Here is a 19083-nt window from a genome sequence, read left to right on the forward strand (position 1 = left end):
AAGCAAAATTACGAAAGAAATGCAAAGTTCATGAACATCGCATGGCACAAATAAAGAAGCGCAGGGCCAGATCTTGGAAGCTTTATCTGAAATTAAAATGGAACCAGTGGAAAAAACTTTGTCACTTTGGATGAGGCTATGTTTTTGGATCATCGATAAAGGTACAAAGGTGAACTCTGAGTACTATATCAACAAAGTGCTCAAGCCATTTTTGGAGAAAGATGTTCTGAGACTTTTTCCTGAGGGGCAAAAGTAACGACATTCCACCAGGAGAGTGCATCTAGCCACACATCTAAAAGAACGCTTTCATTTCAAACAGACAAATTAACTTTATTACCCCCGAGGAGTGGAGGCCAAAGTCCCCTGATGCTGCACCGATGGACTTTGGTATCTGGGTGTTCTAAAACGTCGGCTGCAGAAGCAGCAAATAAACACGATTGTCGGTCTCAAAAGGGCACTGAAGGACGAGTGTCGCAAACTTGACCAAGCAACTATAAATAAGACTTTAAAATGGTGGCCAAAGCGTCGGAGGATGATTTACAAATGTCAACCACTCATATTTACTACAATAAATTAGTGTTTCCTGAGAATTAGCTGAAATTTTCTGTTTGTTCAAAAATAAGTTAGGCACATCTCGTATTGGATACAATTGTATGATAAAACATTTGTCTTTGTGTTAGACTCCAAGGATAGAAATGATACATGGTATATGATATATGGAAAAGATAGCAGGAGGTTGCTCTACAAGAAAGTGGTGTTGCAGTATGTCAAGTTTTCCCTGATAAAATGAAGAAGCTGTAAACACTTCAGTTGTTGAAAAACAGGTGCAAACTATGTTCATATCTACAAATTGACAAGACTTAACCCATATTCAAACAATGTCAAAAATTTATGATAAATAATAAATTTAATTTGATTTGCAAACATTTAAACATTCAAGATCTTACACTATTATGGTCATATGGCCACTGATTGACAGGTGGAGCAAAACCCCTGGTACCCCTGACATGCATTATTTCAGGCAATTAAGTAGAACCACCAACATTCTGTTAATTAGCTGAACAAATTCCTTGCATGGAGGAACACAAAATATTTGGCAAAATTTGAGACCATATCATCACAGGTCAAGGGGTTTGAAATCTGAGCAACCTTAACTGCTCAATTGTTATTTAAGAAGGCTTTTAGCTGAATAAATTAGTTGTTCAAAAATTGAACGAGATATTAAAATGATTCTTAAACATGATTGTATTTCCTTTACTGTGTGAAATTTTAATCAAGTCATGTAATTTTTGTAGTATATTAGCAAATTTGTATTAGACGAAAATATATTTCCCTGATTACTTAGTACCAATAAATGTCGTTTTGCGCACATATTTTGATGACTATGTACTTTTCAGTGTGAAAGTCATTCAGCTTTTGGATTGACAGCCTGACATATACTTTTTTTACATCGCACCAATGCAGTATAGGTTACAGGGCACGATTCAGCTTTACTGGTCAGTGGTGTAGGAAGACCTTAGGCGCTCTTCTATGAATTATATCTGGCACCAATAGGCACCTTAGTAGAACCACTGACATGATGTTGGATAACTTCCTCACACAAAATCCTCACACAAAATCCCTACTGGGATTCAAACCAAATGCCATCAGGGGCAAGTGGTTTGAAGTTAACAACCTAAACCATTGGACCACAGACGCCCCCGATGCAGATTTTTATCCTGATATGAGTGAATTTTCTCCTCATGACCATGCTAAAACTGTATACATAATTAGTGTCTCCATACATAATTATTTTACAATAAATCTACTTACTTTTGTCCAACAGGTTTTATTCAGATTCTTGAGCATGTCAACCCGCAAGTTGACCAAAAAGGTGTGATTTTTAATATTCAACCAAACTTGTCAACAAAGGCCATCGAGGGGAAAGTGTTAAAGTTCCCTTTGTTTGGGGTATGATTATCATTTTGCTTGATGAGCAATTTTAAAATCGCGGGCGCACAAAACACATGTATCTTTTAAAATCATGTTAACTGATATTTTTAATTATAAGTATTAAAGCCAAAAATACAATATTTCTGCCGAACGACCAGAGATCTAGTTCAAGAGTTCGAGCAACCAGTGTTTGAGTGAAACTTAGGTAGAACAACATAGATTATATAGGAAAATTTGCTGGTACTGGTCAAGAGTTTGAGAGAAGTGGGGAATTTAAGCAATCCGAGTTTGAGCGATTAGTGTTTGAGTAATATCGTAGTTGTGAGAAGACTTGGCTGGTATCTATTGAGAAATGTAAAAGTTAACAGTACACGTATGCAGTCAAACTTGTCTTAAAGATCACCTCAGAACAAAGACCAGTTTAAGACAACCTTTTTTAGTTTAGGCAGAACAAAGTAACCTCGAAATGAAGGCCACTTGTCTGTAAAAGCCAATTGTTTGGTCTCTCTATAGGTTGCTCTTTGTTCAAAGGTTTGACTGTATCTCTATATACAGTGCCACCTGAACAAAGTTGACCTCTTCAGAGCAAATACAAGTATTAAAACTCTCTTAAATAAAACTGAACAATTAATGTAATCTCAATAGGACAGCACCTCTAAGCAACAGCCTACACCTTTTTCTTCGAGAGGGTGTTGCTTAGCAGAAGTTGTACTGTACATGTATTTCAATAATCTCAATCACTTTTGAGATCACGCACTCACCGGGTACCTATTATGCACCATATCTGAAGTATTTGATCATATATGTGTTTTTATTACTAGATCATCTCTTAGGTTTTTACATGTTCTAGTGATGACTTTAAAGACTGACCAGTATTACTCTATATGTGATCCCAAAATTAGTATTTGATAAATATTGATCAAACTTCAACTTCTTTATGTAAGTCTTATTAAATCTTCCTATTAGTACACTAAAAAACAACATAAAACCATAAAAACAACGTGAAGCTGAAAACAATGTTTAGAATGCAAGTTGGGAAGAAAGTCTTAATCATTCTGTTTTTTAATGTTGTAACTGAATGATTTAAAACCACTTATATATCATTTTGTCAATACAGTTTATGATCATTCTACTAAGTCAACATAAAGTTTAAACATTTACACACCCACAAACTAGGGGAGATAGCAATTTAAATGTTAAGAATTGTGGGATAAGAACAACTTTAAATTTCAAAAATCGGGACTTTATTTAAATTTTGAACAGTCAAAATACTGACTGACAAACACGACACTAAAATGCTCACTATGCACTAAAAACAATTGATATCTATTCAGTTTAAACTTATACATTTGTGTTGTAACACAAGGAAGTAAATATCAATTTCAAATTCCACGTATCCAGTATCAACAGCAAAATATTTACATTAGAAACCTGTGAGACAATTTGAGGATTACAATTTCAAGGTACAATATTTTTATTAAATATCTTAATGTCTACAAAAATGACTCTCTTATAAAGGAAACAAGTGAGCGTTATTATTTCATTATGCTTTTTTCAAAAAAAAGAAAGTTAAATATACATTATATTTTGATACACAAAGTCATGGTATTGAAAAACGTCTGGACAGAGCACTCCACTTTTCTCATTGCTGTTTTACAAATATAACTTAGAAAAGAAAGGATATTATCCTGCAAATGTGATTAGCAGACTAACATGTCCTTGATAGTCTACAATAATTTCAAGTTTAAAGTGAATACATTTTTTTAGTTATAAAATAATTTAAAGATTATCTGCCCTTTTGAAAATTAATGGTGTCCTTTCATGACAATAAACAAGTACACCAAGTTTGAAGTGAATGATAAGCTATTATATTTTCTGAGAAAATGGACCTAATAGCAAAATGGTTAACCAATGTCCACGTCAATGTTGATGCTGACAAGAGGGTCATGATAATAACACTAATAAAGTTTAACCAAAATAAAATATTGTTTGCACTAGATCTTTATTAGCCCCTAACCTGCTGAACTTCCGGTCCACCTTCTAGAACAATCCATTATCAATTTTGTTGATAGATACTAGACATGACTTGAAGCCATAGAGCTACTGGGTTGTGAAGATATTAGTCAAAACCCAATTGGATCTTGACCTTTGACCCTGCACACAAAAAAATCAAATGAGGTAATTTTCTGCCAGAGATAAATGCTTCTACCAAGGTCCATTCAAGGTCAGTGTTACCTTGACATTTAAAACTGCAACCCGAAAAGCAAAAGGGGTCATGCAGTGGCCAAAACCAATGTACCTACGCAATTTGACGGCAAAGGAACATAGAGCCAGGACATTTTTTTTCTTTTTCCATATGATCAAGAGAGAACTGATTTATTCTATGCAGTGATTCTTTTAAGATTTCTGATCCATTAAGTGTGAAATGTCTGCTGTAATTATACTTGCAGACAACTTTTACCTTTGGCATCATCTCACATACATGGCTGGTTAATCATATTAATATAAAATACATAAATATGAGACATACTCTATAATATAGTAATATCTGATAATCAATAGAACGTCCTACATGATAGCGAAATATGTTTTTGATAACTAACATGTCCTCAGAGTCAATTTAACCAGTTTTGTTTTGTATTTTAATTTTAAATAACCCTCGAATTATTTTTAAAAAAAGACAGTATTAAATGAAGATAAACGTAGTACGCACCTCCAACCCCTTTCCCCCATCTGCAAGTACTGGTGGCATAAAAGCTTTTAATAATTACATAGCATGACATCAACTTTCATTACAATTAAAACAAGTCATAAATATGAAATGAACAATATATATACTGTGTCTTCATAGTTCACAGAAGTTCAAGAAAGAAAACAATCAATGAACACTCCCTATAAAAAAATTGCCATAGGCTATAGCATTTACATTCTTTCTGCCTGCTGTATGACAAAAGGTAACAATAACATATTCAATCAAAATCAGATTTAATGATCAAAACAAGATCATAGGTCGGCAATTTTGAAAATAACATGTCATCATTTAAATCGCGACATATGGTATTACACCTTATTTTTTCATGTTTCAGTAAAATTACTAACTGTTATATTGTTGAAATTCAAATTAAAACTAAAACTATCTTTACTTTGAAACTAAAAATCAAGAACATATTAAATGTTTCATATGTATGCATACATTTTAATGGACTACTGTGGCTTTTTGGAGAAATGAGTAAAATGTTGTTTTGTTTTATGTTAAAGACTACAGATTTCAAATATTTTGCGCGTTTAGGAGTATGACTTAATGACGTAAAATTATTGATGTTGAGTATAATTGCTTGAATATTTTTCCAACCAAACTTTTATCCACAAAAAGGTCATACAATGTATTAGATATCAACTACACTTTGCCATTATTTCAAATGATCTATAAATGTCAAGTTTTATGTATTCACTAATGGACAACATGACAAACATGCAATACATAGTAATCTATTATAATACATTTTAGGTAAAATATGGCTGTCCCAGAAAAGAAAGCATCAAAACAATTTTCATTATCAACAACATTCATTGCATCAGATGAGGTTTCTCAAATTTATTGCCAGCCTTGTGACGAGGATGGAACTAGACTCCCTGTCCATGGTTACTGTACTGACTGCAAGGAACACCTTTGCAAGACATGCTTTAAAGCCCATAAGATAACCAAGTTTACCAAAAAGCATACACTTCTGAATGCAACAAGTATGCCTAAAGTTTTGCAGCAACCCTCAACATCCATTTACACAGGCCTGTCAGATGATTTGACCTTACCGTGTCTTAAACATCCAAAAGAAATGATCAAGTTCTACTGCAATGATCATACAGAATTTCTCTGTAGTGTTTGTGTAACCCTTGAACATCAAGCTACTTCCTGCAATGTCAACTATATACCAGACATTTCTGGTGATATAATAGACAGCAAAGAATATCAAGTTATCTTGAATGCAGTCAATACCACTTCTGACAAATTTCAACAGATATTAAAAGATGTCAAAAACATGACATTAAAGTCAAACAGCTCTCTCAAAGATGCATTAGTTGACATTAAAAAGTTCCGCCAAGAAATCAACCAAAGACTTGATGTACTTGAGAGACAGGCTGAAGATGCAGCTAAAGCCATAGAACAAGAAAACAACAAACATCTGAAAGCAGTAGAAATCACATGTGAAGAAGTTACCAAATCTCTGAAGATATCATCAGATAATATCAAACTACTCAACACAACAAAACAAGCTGACAAACTCTTCATTGATTTAAAACTTGCAGAGAAAACAAACAAAAATATCGGGAAAAATTTCTAAAACTGCCCTCATTTGAAAAAAACAGCACAACTTTTAAAACAAATTTTTTAAAAAATCAAATTTTTTTAAAAACAGAGAAAACCACTGGGGACAAATTTAACACAAAAAATTTCAAAACCGGATTTTAAAACTGTACAAATGAAGTCTAGACAATTTTCACATGAGGGAGAAATCTGTGTGAAGACATCAAAAGATAAAATATCATGCCAGATAATAGGAATGACTCTGTTGACTCCTGATCTTCTTATCATCACTGACTGTGACAATAATGCTGTAAAGATGGTGGATACCAGCAGTCAATCTGTGTCTGATCAACTACAACAAGATGATGAACCATGGGATATCACTAGATTAACAAGTACTGAACTTGCTGTCACACTTCCAGACATACAAACAATACAATTTATATCAATCTCATCAAACAAACTCATAAAGAAGCACACTATGAAGGTTGGTGGGAAGTGTCATGGTATAAGCTGTTACCAAGGTAAATTTATTGTGTCATTCTTTAACCTGGCAAAAGTTCAGATCTTTGATATGAATGGCACTATACTGACAACAATTGATGTAAAAAAAACATCTCAAAGATATATGGTCTATTACATGTAACAGAAGTTCAATCTATGTATCTGACTGGGGCATGAAGACAGTAACAAGATTAAACTGGCAAGGTGATGTGATAGGTAGTTATAGTGGTATGAGTATCCCAATGGGAATGTCACTGTCAGATGAAGGTACTGTCTTTTTGTGTGACTGGGAGAGAAATTATATAAAAGAAATATCAGGAGATTGTTCTACAGGAAAGGTGGTGATGCAGAACCTGGAAAGACCAAGGGCTGTATGTTGGTGTGGGAAAACAAAGAAACTGTACTATAGCTGTCTTGCTTTTAATGATGACAACTTCCTTCAAATCTATAAACTGTCATAGACTTAAACAGATACTTAATATTAAACAATGTGAACAGATCTTAAATTCAGCATCAATTCTTTTAAAACTGGTCTTTCAGTGAAAGCATATTGAAATACTAAGCAAGATACTTGTATCTCATTTTGGCATGAAGACAGTAACAAGATTAAATCGGCAAGGTGATGTGATAGGTAGTTATAGTGGTAAGAGTAAGCCTACGGGAATGTGACTGTCAGATGATGGTACTGTCTTTCTGTGTGACTGGGTGAGAAATGATATAGAAGAAATATAAGAAGACTGTTCTACAGGAAAGGTGATGCTGCAGGAACAAAGGCTGTATGTTGGTGTGTAAAAACAAAGAAGTTGTATTATAATTTATAGCTGTGAATTTATAGATCAAAATTTTCTTCACCTCTATGAGCTGTCATAGTCTTCAACGCAAATATTATCAAAACAATTTGAAAAGTTCTTAAGGTCAACATTTTTTTATTATGCAATCTACAATAGATAAATACAGAATCCCCAAAGAAAGCCCAACACGGCAAAATTGAAAATGTTGCAGGCTCGGTTTGATTGAGCCTGTTCATGGACAGTACTGGAAAGTGCAAGTTACCGTCCACGCCCCCTAGCACCGGCTTAAACAGAATTCAACATTTAAACATGAAAATACTGAATTTTGAATAATATAGAAATATCAGCGGATGTGTTCATACGGCGGTTATCATGGAACCTTCAATGTGACACTTCCGTGCCATTCCATGAAAAGCGGCGTAAGGGTCCAAGTAATAAAAAGCGTGTGCCCTAAACGATAAAACAATGGGCGGAACTAAATAAAATGGAATTTTGAAAGGGGATCAGAGGATATGAAGCCTGCGTATCACAGATAAGACGTCAAAAGACAAATTTAAAAAGCAGGCAACATATCCTAAGGGTGATTCAACATTATTCAAGTAGGAATATTGGAACCACCCAACTAGAAAATGCCTAACTACAAAACCTGTGCATAAAAAATTTGCAACTTGCACTCTGTCACAATTAAATCTTTCAAAATTTCAAACTATGAAGTTTAAGTTACAATTAAATAGAAAATATTCTTTTTGACCTATGGTCTGGACAAAAAAGGAGCAAGAAAAATAACAATAACAAAGGGCAATAACTCAAAAAAAGGAAAAGTGTAGAATTTATAATTCTTTAGTTTTGCATCTTTATTTATGCAATCTATCTACCGGTGAAGTTCCATGTTGAAATATCAAGTTGTTCAAGTTATGCTCCAGAAAAAAAGGGACGCACACAAGGACTTTAGCATAACAAAACTGCTGTACTCAAAGTTTTAACAAAACATATTTTGTTATAATGCACGCCTTGCATAACATAACATTTGTTACCTTATATTCAGATGATTTCAATAAAAGTGAGAAACAGCCTTTTGTTGTGGTGGTGAAAATAAATGAAAAGCTTTCTTTTAAAAGAGTGTATTATTTCAAGGTAAAACTAACCATAACTCTTTATCATCTATATATGAGAGAGACTAAAAGAGAATTGGAACGCCACACAAAATACCGAATTCCGGTAATACCGAATTAAATGCTAAAATATCGACTTTTCACCTAATGGAATGAACTTTAAAATGACTAATTCATCACTTCACACCAATTTATTTACGATAATAAATGGAAAATGTAAGAATCAGCAAAAAAGAGATTTTTGTCTATTTTGTGATCATAATTTCTTCAAACGTCTAGAGGTACTGCTCCAACCCTGTATTGAGTTCAGTAATCTATTTATACACACAGATTACTTTTATCTTTAAAGGTTATACAAAATTGTCAGACTACATGATGGTTTATTAAAATCCCATGTCCCATCACTACGGCATTGTAATGCTGACTGCCCGTCCATGCTAAACCCAGCACTGCATGTAATATTGGCGAATGTGGATTCACTATTACTCCACAGCTCCATAGAACCTCCTGTTACTGATCTTAATGTTTCACATAAGACTGAAAATATTGAATATGTAAGATTTTTGCTCCTGCTACTAAATGTAATGTTTCGCATAAAATTTGAAATAAAGAATAATTTTTGTAATCTTTTTCCTTCTGTTACTTAACTAAATATTTCACATGAGACTGAAAATATAAAAAATGTAATATTTTTGCTTCTGTTACTGAATGGTTCACACAAAATTGAAAATATAGAACATGTAATCTTTTTTCCTCTTGTTACTGATTGTAATGTTTAACATAAGACTGAAAATATAGAAAATGTAATAGTTTTGCTCCTGTTAATGAATGGAATAACTCACATAAATCAGAAAATATAGAATATGTATTTTTTTTTTTAGATTTTTTACTACACCAACATGCAGCCATTACGCGGCCTTTTAACGCCTTCCCCCCCCCCTTTTTATTGTCTCAAATGATGAAAAAATGCCTTATTTAGGCCCCCAACACTTGTTTATGTTTGAGAAATGTTGTTAAAAAAGTGACCACTTTTTCGGCGCGGCCCCCAACCAAAAGATACATCAGGGGGTTGCCAGAAGGGGGATTCACCAAGAAAATTTTGGACTTAAGAGAGGCTAAAATGGCCCAAGATTGATCATAAGGTAACGTGTAACCAAAGCTGAAAAGCATTTCACTCTATCTCAATCCATTGAGAAGTTGCAGCACTTTGAAATCAATTTTGATGAAAAAAATCAACGCAAAATAGTGATTTTTGGCAATTTTGAGATGTTCCCTCGTTGCCATGGTAACAGAAAATGTAAGCCTGAGCATGTTGTTGCAAGGGCAATGGTCCAGTCAACATTTGTGCCAAGTTTGATTAGTATATTGAATCACTTTTTATAGTATTATAGCAATTTGAACTTGAATCGGGAGACTTTTCAATGAAAACAGCCATTTTTCACAAAATGCTCATGAAGTAATGGGTTAAGAATGTTATGTTTCAAATGAGACTGAAAATACAGAAACTGTAAGATTTTTGCTCCTAGTTACCGAATGTCATGTTTCATATAAGACTGAAAATATAGAATAAGCAAAATATTTTTGCTCTTGATACTGAATGTTATGTTTCACACAAGTCTGAAAATAAAAAATATGTAAATATTTTTGCTCCTGTTATTGAATGTTATGTTTCACATAAGACTGAAAATAAAGAATATGTAATATTTTTGCTCACTGTTAATGAATGTAATGTTTCACATAAAACTGAAAATACAGAATATGTAATATTTTTGCTCCTGTTACTACACTTAATGTTTCACATAAGCCTGAAAAGATAGAAAATACAATAGTTTGCTTCTGTTACTGAATGTTATGTTTCACATTAAATTGAAATACAGAATATGTAATCTTTTTGCTCCTGTTTCACACAAGACTGGAAATATAGAATATGTAATATTTTTGCTCCTGTTACTGAATGTTATGTTTCACATAAAATAGAAAATACAAAATATGTAATTACTGAATGTAATGTTTCACATAAAATTGAAAATACAAAATATGTAATTTATTTGCTCCTAAAAACATGAAATATTTAAGCTGTTGGATATTGTTAGAGTATTATAACAATTTTCTAGGACTGACTGATAGAAGATCACTGATTCACCTACATGCAATACAAAACTGCTGGATAAAGAAATCAGAATTATTTTTGTTAAGAAATTAAGAATATTTTATGATTTTTTTTTAAACTTTGCAAATGTAAACAATTATTAAATAAATTATTTATGGTATGTAAACATGTGTCATTTTTACAAACCATACAAATTTGTTTATTTACCACTGTTCTGTAATTAGGTAATAAGATTTCCTCTCAAACTATATTGCATTATTGTCATTTTTACTTAACAACAGGTTCATACATTCTTCAGTAATTGTCAACGAAATTATTGTGTAAGAATTATAATTTATGTTATGTGTAATGTTTGCCTGAAAGCACTTTTTCTATACTTCATATATATTGTTGTAAATCAAGTTTCTTTGAAAAATATTATTTTTTACTGTTTCTTATTTATTTTCTAAGGGATCAACTTCAAATATATGTTCATTATCATTAACCACATGTTATATGACAATGTTCATAAATCTAGCACCAATATTGCAAGAATTATCTCCTCATGAACTTAGATTTTTTTTTACTTAAAAATATTATTTTTTACTATAACTTCTTTAGTTTTAAAGGTATTTACCTAAAACTTAAAATACATATTCCTTATCATCAATTACATCATATAAGACAAGGTTCATAAATCTTGAAGCAATATTTTCAGATTTATCTCCCTTTGAACTCAGGATTTTTTAAAGAAATATTATTACTTCTTTATTTTTTAAGGTATCTACTTTAAATAAATATTTATCATTATTCACATGTGTGACAAGGTTCAATGTTCTAGTGAGACTTTTTTCCAGAATTATCCCTTCTTGAACTTGGAATTTGTGTTAAGAAATGTTATTTTTTTACTGTAACTTAATACATATTTATACATAATTAATTTTTATTTCATAGTTTTGTCTTCCTTACTGCGTCCAGTATTTCATTAGTCAAGCTTTGCTGTCTCCTGTGACAGCTCTTGTTTATATCTTAGTTACAAACTTTGTAATTTTAGTTCATATTAGGTTGAAATAGTGAAATGTTACAATTTTACACATTAAGAGTTATGTTGCAAATTTAGTAATATTACAATATTTAGATTTATATTCCTTTTACAGATTAAAGATGAACATTAAAATTTACAAAAAAAAATGCTTTAAGTAGTAATTGACTTTTAATCATTCTTATGTATTTAGATATGTTTTTGTAAAAATACTTTTCAAATTTAAAAATGTCAAATAAGAGTGTTCTTTATACTCATAGGATTTTCTATTTATAATTAAATTCAATTAGTAATATTTTTGTTTAAAAAAAATGATCTCCAGTATTTTTTAAACATTTCTGTGTTTTTCATGTACCTGTTGAGTACTTTGTATGTAATTCATACCATTCCCCACTTTAAATAATTTGTAAGAATAATAATGAAATAATGAAGAGATATTACTTCATCTTGGTATCAATCTATATTGTTTTTTAGATTTAGAAATATCTGAAATAAATGAAATGTGTGAGTAAAATTATGAAATCCTTTACAATATAGATAGTTTCAGATACATATACATTACTTGTATGATTTCTTTATGAATGATGTTTTGTGTTTTGTATTGTATTTGACACACATTAAATAGACTGAAAAAGAATAAATCTACCACAGATCAAATATTGTCTACTTATTAATACAGGCACAAGTATCTCAAAATCAAATTTTACACAACTTGGATATTTTGTAAAATTATAATCTGAAATCCTTACATGTAAAAACTTCATGACTTTTCCACGACTGTTTTTTAATGTTTTGCCCTATTAGAATTAAAAATAACTAGAAATTGTCACAAGTGCCTAATACCCCCGGCACTCTCTTGTCAGAGAAAATGCATTTTAGTTAATAATTTGCACATAGGGAGAATGCAGTAGTTGATAGATTTTTTTTTCAAATGTTTTTTAATTATTTGTCCTACATCAATAAGATAAATTGAAATTTGGATTTGAAGTTTTCATGACTTTTTTTAAGGGCAATGCGTTCTTTCTCCCTGAGATTTCTGCACTTCTACTCAGTAAGATCTATCTACATACATAGTTTCATGTTGATACCTTTCATAGTTCTCAAGCTATGTCCAGGACAAAGTTGAAAGTACGAAAAAATGGACAAAGGGCAATAACTCAATAATTAGGATAGGGAGGGTTCAAATGAGATTCGCGTGTAAAAGGAGTATAATTTCTCGAAATTGAGTTACTTGAAAGTGTTAGAGCACTATTTATCTGACAAGTTGCTTGAATGATTAAAATCTCGCCTTTTCAAATGCCAAGAAGACAGCTTCATATTTATCTTCTTACATCGATTTATATACGATTATGAATGATTAAGAATGTAAGAATTGCCAAAAAAGCGATTATTTTTCTACTTGTGATCATGATTTCTGTTAAGCGTCTAGAGGTACTGCTCCAACACTGTAGTGAGTTAAATCCATCTAAATTTCATACTTTTATTCAATTAGACAATTAAATTTTATTTACAAGAAGGTTTCTGGTCACTCCATCCAGAGCCATCAATACCACAAGACCTCTGAGATACACCATTTAATGTATAACCTGTATCACAGCTATATGTTGCCATCATAAAGTCATCTGATCTAAAAAATTCACAATTTGCTGGAGCAGTTGGAATGTTGCAAACTGTGTTAATTGAAACAAGAGGGACATGATGGCCCTGATTCACTCACCAGAAACATTTTGTTTTTCAGTGTTAGAAATTATTTTTCAAATGAACTTGCCGAAATGCAAGTCCAGCTCTACTTTAACTTGCCCCTCAATTTATATACTTTCACAACACTGATTGGTTTTATTCCCTTTATAATAAACAATAGGGCCAAGATGGCCTTAGATCACTCATCAGACCCATCATTTCATTGTTCACTATATAAATTGAAATATCTTGTCCGAATATTTCGGAAAGGCTTTATTAAAAATATTTATGATGCAAGTGTGTTCCTATGATACTATAAATGCAGAATAAATGACCACTACAGCAGGGTTAGTTTTGATGGGACAATTTTATATAAGTTTTGTGAATGAATACCCAAAATGTCACATGCAAAATATGTACTGTAAGGTGTAGATAAGTATACAGTTCGGGACAACAAACTTTTCATACATTCTATATGGAAACATAACTGTACCTAAACAAGAGGGCCATGATGGCCCTGAGGTCGCTCACCTGTATATAGGCCCCCCAACCCCAACCCCCCCAACGTTGCAGGGCCAATTTAACCCAAGGGCTTTTATTTGCACAAACTCGGTAGACACCCATAAGAAGATGTTTCACGCTAAACATCTAAGCTCTAGCTCATTGGGCTTTATTGAAAGAAGATTTTTTTAAAGTTTTTACTATACACATATAGTTAAAAACAATGACACCCCTGGGGCCGGGCCAGTTTTGACCCCAGGGCTTTTATTTGAACAAACTTTGTAGACACTTACTAGAAGATGTTTCATGCTTAATATCTAAACTCTAGCTATTTGGGTTTTTTTCAAAGAAGATTTTTAAGATTTTGCTATACACATATAAAGAAAATCAATGACCCCCGGGGCAGGGCCAATTTTGACCCCATGTCTTTTATTTGAACAAACTTTGTAGACACTCACTAAAAGATGTTTCATGCTTAATATCTTAACTCTAGCTATTTGGGTTTTTTCAAAGAAGATTTTTTAAGTTTTTGCTATACACATATAAGGAAAATCAATGACCCCCGGGCGGTGCCAATTTTGACCCCAGGGCTTTTATTTGAACAAACTTGGTAGACACCTATTAGAACATGTTTGATGCTAAATATCTTAGCCATAGCTCTTTGAGTTCTTTAAAAGAAGATTTTTTAAGTTTTTACTATATGCATATAGGGAAAATCAATGATCCCCCGGGGCGGGGCCAATTTTGACCCCAGGGCTTTTATTTGAACAAACTTGGTAGACACTTATTAGAACATGTTTCATGCTAAATATCTTAGCTTTAACTCTTTTGGTTCTTTAAAAGAAGATTTTTTAAGTTTTTACTATATGCATATAGGGAAAATCAATGACCCCCTGGGGTGGGGCCAATTTTGACCCCAGGGCTTTTATTTAAACAAACTTGGTAGACACCCATTAGAACATGTTTCATGCTAAATATCTTAGCCATAGCTCTTTGAGTTCTTTAAAAGAAGATTTTTTAAGTTTTTATTATATGCATACAAGGGAAAATCAATGACCTCCGGGGCGGGGCCAATTTTGACCCCCAGGGCTTTTATTTGAACAAACTTGGTAGTCACCCATTAGAACATGTTTCATGCTAAATATCTTAGCTCTAGCTCTTTTGGTTCTTTAAAAGAAGATTTCTTACGTTTGTACTATATGCATATAGGGAAAATCAATGACCCCCCGGGGCGGGGCCAATTTTGACCCCAGGGCTTTTATTTAAACAAACTTGGTAGACACCTATTAGAACATGTTTCATGCTACAAATCTTAGCTCTAGCTCTTTTGGTTCTTTAAAAGAAGATTTTTTAAGTTTTTACTATATGCATATAGGGAAAATCAATGACCCCCCCCCCCGGCGGGGCCAATTTTGACCCCAGGGCTTTTATTTGAACAAACTTGGTAGACACTTATTAGAACATGTTTCATGCTAAATATCTTAGCTTTAACTCTTTTGGTTCTTTAAAAGAAGATTTTTTAAGTTTTTACTTTATGCATATAGGGAAAATCAATGACCCCCCTGGGGCCGGGCCAATTTTGACCCCAGGGCTTTTATTTGAACAAACTTGGTAGACACCTATTAGAACATGTTTGATGCTAAATATCTTAGCCATAGCTCTTTGAGTTCTTTAAAAGAAGATTTTTTAAGTTTTTACTATATGCATATAGGGAAAATCAATGACCCCCCGGGGCGGGGCCAATTTTGACCTAAGGGCTTTTATTTGAACAAACTTGGTAGACACCTATTAGAACATGTTTCATGCTAAATATCTAAGCTGTAGCTCTTTTGGTTCTTTAAAAGAAGATTTTTAAAGTTTTTACTATATGTATATAGGGAAAATCAATGACCCCCCGGGGCGGGGCCAATTTTGACCCCAGGGTTTTTATTTGAACAAACTTGGTAGACACTTACTAGAAGATGTTTCATGCCAAATATCTAAGCTCTAGCTCTTATGGTTTTTTAAAAGAAGATATTTAAAGTTTTTTCTTTCGGTTGCCGTGGCAACCAGAGTTCTGCATGGAATTAAATTCTTTGAACAATTTTTAAAGGTGACCACCAAAGGAACATTCCTGTGAAGTTTGGATGAAATTGGCTCAGTGGTTTATGAGGAGATGTCATTTAAAGTAAAAGTTTACGGACGGACGCCGGACGGACGGACGACGGACGGACGCCGGACGAAAAGCGATAACAAAAGCTCACCCTGTCACTTTGTGACAGGTGAGCTAAAAATAAACCTATCACTGAAAGTGATTAATACCCCCTCAAGCAACTTTGACTTTTTGAAAAATAAAACAAATTTGAGCTCAACTTATAGTATAATGAAGTATCAACTGTGTACAAAGAATTATTTCATATAATTGCAATCCCAACCAGGGTCTTCATATAAGCTATATACCAAGTTTGATTACAAAATCTCATTCCTAACTCTAGTTATTGTCCTGAAACAATTTTTCTATTTTTTGTAATGGTTACCTTGGCCTTGACCCCAGGGGATCTTAATGCAATACCAGCCGGGGTCTTCATATAAGCTTGTTATACACCAAGTTTGATTACAATATCTCATTCCAAACTCTAGTTATTGTCCTAAAACCATTTTTATATTTCAAGTTATGGTGACCTTGGCCTTGACTCCGGGGGGGGGGGTCTTAATGCAATACCAGCCTGGGTCTTCATATAAGCTTGCTATACACCAAGTTTGATTACAATATCTCAGTCCTAACTCAAGTTTTTGTCCTGAAACCATTTTTCTTTTTTAGTAACGGTGACCTTGGCCCCAAGGGTTGAAATCCAATACCAGCCGGGGCTCTTCATAGAAGTTTGCTATACTCCAAATTTGATTACAATATCTCATTCCTAACTCTAGTTATTGTCCGGAACCATTTTTTTATCATAGAAACTTTGGCCTTGACCTCGGGGGGTCCAAATGTAATACCAACTGGGCATTTCATATAAGCTTGCAATACACCAAGTTTGATTACAAAACCTCTTTCCTAACTCTAGAACTATCCAAAACTTTTTTTCTATTTTCAGTACTGGTGACCTTTACCTTGAGCCAAGGAAGTCTAAATGATATACCAGCTAAGGTCTTCATATATGTTAGGACAATAATAAGAGTTAGGAATGAGATATTGTAATCAAACTTGGTGTTTAGCAAGCACATATGAAGACCTCGTCTGGTTGTTTATATGTCTAATGTCTTTTTTTCTATTTTCAGTTCTAGAGACTCCTAAAAAGGGCCAATCAAAATAATATGAAACAAGGGTGCCATAGTCACAAAATACGCCCGTTTACGAAAGCTTTAGATGGAGATGGGGGCATTATGGATAAGTGTTATCTAGCAAGCAAGTTTTTATTCTTGGCACTGTGTTGTTAAATGAACCTTAAAACAAATCAGTAGGGAAGATATGCACAGGATGTGTGACCTTGACCTTGGTTGCAGGGACCTGAATTTTATGCACGGCACTCAGCCTCACAATGATGAACATTTGTGCCAAAATATATTGAAATCCCTCTATGCATGTAAAAGTTTTGCTCCAGACAAGCGTTTTTCTATGAGCTCTAACTGTGACCTTCACCTTTGACCTAGAGACTTGGTTTATGTGCAGGGCACTACGTCTCATGGTGGTGAACAATTCTATAAAGTAACATTAAAATTCCTCCATGCATGTAGAAATTATGCTCCGGACAACATCTGGATATTTAATCATCTCCAGTGACCTTGACCTTGCAAATATTAACCTATATTAAATGTGTCACACCTGTAGTCATGATAGTTACCATTTGTGCTACAATCCATCAATAAATGATGACTAAATGGTCCCTATACACATCTTCAAATTTTTATCTGAACTTTGACCTCTATGTGTAACATTGACTTTGGTCGCAGGGATCTGAATTTTGCGTGCGACACTCAGCCTCACAATGGTGAACATTTGTGCCAAGTTATATTGAAATCCCCCTATGAATTTAGAAGTTTTGCTCCGGACAAGCGTTTTTCAATGAGCTCTAAGCGTGACCTTGACCTTTGACCTGGAGACCTGGATCATGCATGGAGCAATACATATCATGGTGGTGAACATTTCCATAAAGTATTATAAAAATTCTTCCATACATGTAGGAGATATGCTCCAGACAAAATCTGGATATTTCACCATCTTTAGTGACATTGACCTTGCATATATTGACCTAAAGTACATGTGTCACAGCCGTAGTCATGATAATGACCATTTGTGTTACAATCCTTCAATAAATGATGATTAAATCGTCCCTATACACATCTTCATATTTTTATCTAAACTTTGACCTCTATGTGTGACCTTGACCTTGGCCGCAAGGACCTGAATCTTGCGCGCGACACTCCACCTCACAATGGTGAACATTTGTGCCAAGTAATATTGAAATCCCTCTATACATGTGGAAGTTTTGCTCCGGACAAGCATTTTTCAATGAGCTCCAAGTGTGACCTTGACCTTTGACCTAGAGACCTGGTTCATGTGCGCGACACTGCTCCTCATAGTGGTGAACATTTCTATGAAGTTTCATGAAAATCTCTCCATACATGTAGGAGAGCTGAACTGATATTTACTTGAAAATTAAAATATAATTAAATTTCTATGAGAAAGTATTTACATTTGATAAGGTAATTACTGTATGATCTTTATGAACAAATACCAAGTCTACAGAACACCATAGTTATCACAGTTAAGAATCTTGACCAATGAATGAAACATGTGTAAATAAATGTTACATTCTTTAGAACATACTCGAGTCCAAGAAAGAGGATTATTTTATGCCCTTTGATTAAATTCTATTTTTAGAATTGAAAGTGAAAGTAGATCAAGGGGAGTAATTGTGTAAGTCATTTATGAACAAAGTAATAACTTTGTTGTCGCCCTTTGATTAAATTCTATTTACAAAATCTGGATATTTCATCATCTTTAGTGACCTTGACCTTGTATATATTGACCTAAATTATATGTATCACAGCCATAGTCTTGATAATGACCATTTGTGTTACAATCCCTCAATAAATGATGACTAAATGGTCCATATACACATCTTCATATTTTTATCTGAACTTTGACC

General features: G+C 33.3%; 3 protein-coding genes across 3 annotated transcripts in view; all 3 read left to right on the forward strand.

Annotated features, from left to right (window-relative positions):
- The first annotated feature begins 3170 nt into the window (after positions 1–3170).
- The window catches only part of LOC132731217 (uncharacterized), a 34536-nt gene continuing 18623 nt past the window's right edge, over positions 3171–19083 (forward strand). Inside the window, exon 1 of the mRNA XM_060717352.1 lies at positions 3171–3395. The gene's annotated coding sequence lies outside the window, so the exon portion shown is untranslated. The remainder of the gene's footprint in view (positions 3396–19083) is intronic.
- On the forward strand, positions 5448–6272 carry LOC132731222 (E3 ubiquitin-protein ligase TRIM33-like). Its single transcript, XM_060717359.1, has one exon. It carries the CDS (start codon positions 5448–5450, stop codon positions 6270–6272), a length of 825 nt encoding a protein of 274 aa, XP_060573342.1.
- On the forward strand, positions 6411–7200 carry LOC132731223 (uncharacterized). Its single transcript, XM_060717360.1, has 2 exons — positions 6411–6759; positions 6860–7200. Exons 1-2 carry the CDS (start codon positions 6411–6413, stop codon positions 7198–7200), a joined length of 690 nt encoding a protein of 229 aa, XP_060573343.1.

Source organism: Ruditapes philippinarum, unplaced genomic scaffold (assembly GCF_026571515.1).
Source record: "Ruditapes philippinarum isolate M1 unplaced genomic scaffold, ASM2657151v2 ctg4222_1_1_1_1, whole genome shotgun sequence".
NCBI classification, from domain to species: domain Eukaryota; kingdom Metazoa; phylum Mollusca; class Bivalvia; order Venerida; family Veneridae; genus Ruditapes; species Ruditapes philippinarum.

Bases quoted from the DNA above. Each gene is read 5' to 3' on its own strand.
- LOC132731222 (XM_060717359.1), top strand. From the start codon at position 5,448: ATGGCTGTCCCAGAAAAGAAAGCATCAAAACAATTTTCATTATCAACA.
- LOC132731223 (XM_060717360.1), top strand. From the start codon at position 6,411: ATGAAGTCTAGACAATTTTCACATGAGGGAGAAATCTGTGTGAAGACA. The intron at 6,760-6,859 runs GTAAATTTATTG...AACATCTCAAAG, and splicing joins TGGTATAAGCTGTTACCAAG to ATATATGGTCTATTACATGT.